Below are 5,442 nucleotides of genomic sequence, written 5' to 3'. Positions count from 1 at the left end.
CGCTCGCTTTTAGCAACCAGGTTCGACCCCAAGTCGCCGATCCCCTAGTTGTCGCTTCAACTGCCGCCCCGCCGGGTCACCTCTGACCGACACCGACCTGTTGTTCCGTCTCGCTTCAGCTGCTACCCCACTGGGTCACCTTTGCTCGCGGCCGGCACCGGTTCTACCCTGACTGAGCTGCCGCCTCGGACCGACTTTGCCGCCTCGCCAGGGCCTAGTCTAGCCTCGCGTGAGCCGCTGGCCGTCTTCTGCTCCGCTTCCGCGACCTGTCTCATTCGGTCTCGCGATAGACCGTCGTTCCCGCGGCAATAACCCGTCGTGGATCCCTGCCGCGTTGAACCGGCCACGGCCGCCGAGTCTCCACCGTAGTTGAGCTGCCAGTGCCACTGCACCATGCCTCTCCAATCCGGTGTCGTCGCAGAGGCACCCCTTTTGACCCGACCTTGCTTCTTTAAACCAGCGCCCCCGAGCTACCACTCCCTGAGTCACCGGGTTGAGCCGTTGTCTTGCGCGCCCAGCCAACCTCGCCTCTGCCTCCAAACAGCCACTGTGGCTCGATCACCTTTGCGGTGGGCCGCCGTCGTCACTCACCCCCGTGTTTGAACCGCCTCGTTGAGCCGCCCTGGCCTCGCTCTGCCTTCCAGGTTGCGCCTTGAAGCCGTCCTTGCAGCGGCCTCAACCGTACTGCCCCACTGCAGCCTCGTTTTCGACGTGGTTTCAAGCCGAACCACACTTCTATGACCTCTTGTCCGTCCGTGTTGGAGCACTGCCTTGAGGTCGCCGTTCTGCCGCCCCCGCGCCGTGACTCCGTTGCCGGCCTCCGCTTCTACTACAGGGCTGCTCAAACCGCCCGGTGTTGACCCGTCGAGTTGTGGTCGTTGCCTCAGCCATGGTTTGGTCTGCCTCCAAGCCGGTTTGCTTTGCCACTACTACGGATATTGCCGCAGGGGCTGCAGTTCTGTCGCGCCTCGCCTCCGCTTACGGCCGGTTCTCCTCCGTTGCAACTGTGCCTCTGGGCCGCCGTCAAGTATAATCATCTTACACGCGGTGTAGAAAAATCTATCAGAAGATTGGAAAAACAGAGCCTATGATGTGCTAAGCCGCCCGATTCCTACTGAAAGGGATAAGAGGGACTGTGTTGAAAAGTTATTTGCGGAGATTATTTACGAATCATCGGTCGTCAAAACATATCAGGTGATATTCATCTGAGTATATTTTCTTTAACACATACTATTTTTATCAAAGAACAATTATTTTGGTCTACGTATTTTTATGTGCAGGACAATGATTCATTATAGAGGTGGTGCCATGTTGTGCCTATGGAGTATGTGTTAGCATCATCATACACCGGCGTCCGTGCCCGCTTGTTGTCGAACGGGTGTGTGCAAGCCGCCGTCCGTGCAGCTTGATTTACATTTACACAACGAGACTGACTCGCCCGCGGTTTGCCGTGCCTGCGATTGCCTCACCCGTTCGCGCTAGATTACAACGCCGTGGATGTTTCATTTGTCTACTCCCACGGCCGACTCGGCCGTGATTGATTTCAGCTTCACCACGGTGATGATCAACTCCGCGGTGGATAATTTTTGACCTAACATATCAGGTGAAATCCAACTAGTATATTTTTATATTATATATTGCTTTCTTTAAAAGAGAAATTACTCCGACTAGCAAAGTTATCTAATGCAGCACCCTAAACCGCCATATTGGTGCAAATTTAAAGGCCGTCAGAAAATTTCCGGCTTAAAAAGAAGGATTCCGGTTTAAAATCCAGCTCAAGGGAAAGCTGTCTCCCACAAAGCTTTGAAGCTCTCAATATCCGGTTTAAGAATTTCCGGTTCAAAAGAATAATCTCTCGCAAGTTCGAGTTCTCAGGAAAAAATTAAAGGGACCAAAGAGAGTCTGTTGCAAAAGCACAGCTCACAATATCACTTGGGGGCTGGTCCTATTCGAACCATAGCTACACCTCTTGATCGGCTTAAGGCCACCAGGGAAATCACTTGGGGGCTTGGTCGTATTCGAACCATAGCTACACCTCTTGATCGGCGTAAGGCCACCAGGGAAATCACTTGGGGGCTTGGTCGTGTTCGAACCATAGCTACACCTCTTGATCGGCGTAAGGCCACCAGGGAAATCACTTGGGGGCTTGGTCGTATTCGAACCATAGCTACACCTCTTGATTGGCATAAGGCCACCAGGGAAATCACTTGGGGGCTTGGTCGTATTCGAACCATAGCTACACCTCTTGGTTGGCATAAGGCCACTAGGGAAATCACTTGGGGGCTTTGGTCGTATCCGAACCATAGCTTAAACCCTCTTGATCGGTGAAACACCACAATTATGACTACTTAAATCCTCTTGATTTTTAGGTTTATTTAATGCGGCTTATCATGCTTTATGCTTATAATGCACCGGTGTTTATTAACCCGGCCTGGCTTTCGACTATAAGTCGCTAGTATATATTTGGATTGCGCCATTGGAATCATGCGCTTATAAATCATTGGGTATATTATTCAAATCTTTAAATAGCCAACATGGCTAGATTTTTATTATGGTTATCAATAACCAATATTATGATCGAGGTTTTCAAAGTCGCTTCAGCGCAATGGCTATTATTTTATCAAAGAATATGATTTATTCTACAATGGAGGGAATAGTCCCAAGTCACTGCAGGCTTATGACCCGGCACTTGGGGGCTACATTATTCAAATTGAGATTACATCAAATGTGCAAGTCCCATGTCACTGCCAACATGCACCATGGCACTTGGGGGCTAATGAAAAGTCATTTTTACTGGCCTTATTGAAGATCCGACTCATCACATCATAATGAGTCGACCCTTGGGGGCTACCAATTGCTCCTATCAACAATTCAAGGTACACAAGTCTTAATCCATTATATTGAAGGATCCACTGCTTAGTTGGTAAAGCACAAAGCTCTCAACCTTACCTTATGGACGTGGGTTCAAGCCCCATGATGGGGGTTACATCATATGATGTTATTCTCAATGAAGTGTATATAAAGTCCCAGCTCAATATTATCTTACTAAGCCGGCCCTTGGGGGCCACATGTTGCTGTTCAAAGTCTACATGATCATATCTATAAAGTCCCTGCTCATTATTGCATAATGACCCGGCCCTTGGGGGTTACACTGGTTGAAGTTTTTATGAGCATAAGTCAATTACAAGTCCCAGGTTGCTGCAAGCATGACAACCCGACACTTGGGGGCTACATATGTGGAATACTCAGTTTATGACTAATGGTTGTGAGATGAACAACCTGGATTTCTTCAAGCTTGTGACATTCATATTGAAGCAAGTCTTAAGCTGTTACTACGTTCCCTCCTTAAGACTTGGGGGCTACAAGTGATATGCATATAAGAGGTATATTTTTAAGCTTGATGTTAACAACGATTATGACCCGGTGCCATCAATATTCATAAACCGGCAATTTTGGCAATGATAAACCAGCAAGTTTTACATCTTCAAGCCGGCTGAAGAATCAGATGAGTATTTCAAGGACCAATATTTTTTAAGCATTGGAAGCTGAGTCAAATGAGTTATTCTTCACAATTTTTATCCGAGAAACCAATGTCAATAAATTGATTATGAAGCTGGTCTATTAACTCGGATTTTCTAGAAGAAGGAAATGACAAGGACTTAAGGATGGTCAGGATCAGTTTAACATGGATAAATCCAAATTAAACTGGGGGCTAATGTCGGGGATATACCCCATGGTATGACCCGGCCGGAGTTATAACCCGGCTGGGACTTGGTAAACCGGCACAGAGTTAAGACAGACAGTTAAACCAGGTGATAAACCGGCAGCCAATCATAACCCGACAGACAATCATAACCCGGCAGACAGTCATAACCCGGCAGACAATCATAACCCGGCAGATAGTCATAAGCTGGCAGACAATCATAACCCGGCAGATGTTAAGTCAGATCATAACCCGGCAGACAGAGTCGCCTAGGGTTAATAAGCCCGAGACGTTAAGAATCCCAAGATGTTAAGAAGCCCATGAAGAGGAGTCAAAATAGTTGAAGTCTTAGTCCGAGATGGACTCTACATGTAACCCGCCCCTTCAACTTATATAAGGAGGGGCAGGGCACCCCAAGAGGGGGGAGAAATAATCTTAAGGGTTAGACATAACTAGGAGAGCCGGTTTACGGCGACTCCCTCATGAGCATAATGAGACCTAGCCACAAACAACATGTAGGGTTGTTACCGAATGATGTTTCCCGGGGCCCGAAGCTATCTAAATCCTTGTCCTCTGTTGTGTCTCTCGATTCTTCTCAACCCCTCTCAAGCTACCACATAGATGCGTTGGCCTCACGACTAAGTCCTCACACTAGGACATCTGCCGTGACAATTCCACGACAAAGATGCATTTGTATGAGTAGTTTATCCTGTGGGAGAAATGGATGAACGAGGGAAGGCCTTATTTGCAAATCTGGAGAGGGGTGTGGGTATCTTTCTGCAAAATTGTCATAGTTTCCTTCCTATCCTTCGGATATAATCGGACAGCCTATATTGCAGGATGGCAGGCACACCATCATCACCAACTCTGTTTTTTATAAGAGTAGAGAAAAAAAGAGTAGAGAGTAGGGATAGATATTAAATATAAAATAAATATAACAATATAGAAGAGAGTAGAGATAGCAGGGACGTCGGGAAAGGATCATGCGCGCGGGGAAAAAATCAGCCTGGCACGCGCTAGTTTTGGCGCATGGCGTCCAGCGTGCTTTATAAAATCCAATGCCCTCCCAACGCTATGTGCCTTGCCACCGCTCTCTCCTCGCTCTGTGCCTTGCCACCGCTCTCTCCCTACTCTTTCTCGCCTCGCCGCCGTCGCGCCACCATGCCGCTGCATCGCCGGGAAACTTGGGGATACCGCGGCGTCCGTGCGTGCCCCTCTAGCGGCTTCTCCATCGAGATCTGGTTCCGCGAGATGCGCCTCGGCCTCGGCAATTTATACACCGCCAATGAGGCCGCCCGCGCGTACGAAGCGGTGGCGTGGCGCCTCCGGTGGCCTCATAGAACATTGAACTTCCCCAACGTGCTGACGCAGGAGCGGGCGCAGGAGCTCGCGCCTCTGCCGCGGCTTATCACCGACGAGGATCGTCACGACAACCGGAGGCAGGAGCACCATCTCGGCATCGCCGAGATGGACGAGGAAGCCATGGCGCTGTGGCGCCAACTCTTCCCGTAGGACATCATCAACGAGCGCGAGTTCTATGCGCAAAGGAGGGAGGAGAGGGAGAAGAGGAGGGTGGAGCGAGTCACCTATCGCGAGGACAAGCGTACGTGAAAAGCGGGCGCTCAATTCAACATGAGGCTAGGAGCAGCGTTGCCCTGGGAATCCGACGATGATTGGTATCTTCACGCCTACATTGATACATCGGAGGAGGACATCACGGAGGAGTCGTCGGACAACGA

General features: G+C 49.5%; 1 protein-coding gene across 1 annotated transcript; it reads left to right on the top strand.

Annotated features, from left to right (window-relative positions):
- The first annotated feature begins 4,864 nt into the window (after window positions 1–4,864).
- Window positions 4,865–5,215, top strand: LOC147980951 (ethylene-responsive transcription factor ERF071-like). Its single transcript, XM_087515810.1, has one exon. The coding sequence runs from the start codon at window positions 4,865–4,867 to the stop codon at window positions 5,213–5,215; it is 351 nt and encodes a 116-aa protein (XP_087371936.1).
- The last annotated feature ends 227 nt before the right edge of the window (window positions 5,216–5,442 follow it).

The sequence above is a fragment of the Triticum urartu genome, chromosome 3A (genome assembly GCF_056163025.1).
Source record: "Triticum urartu cultivar PI428250 chromosome 3A, HENAU_Tu73, whole genome shotgun sequence".
In the NCBI taxonomy this organism is placed as follows: Eukaryota; Viridiplantae; Streptophyta; class Magnoliopsida; order Poales; family Poaceae; genus Triticum; species Triticum urartu.
This window is presented reverse-complemented; position numbering and strand designations above follow the sequence as displayed.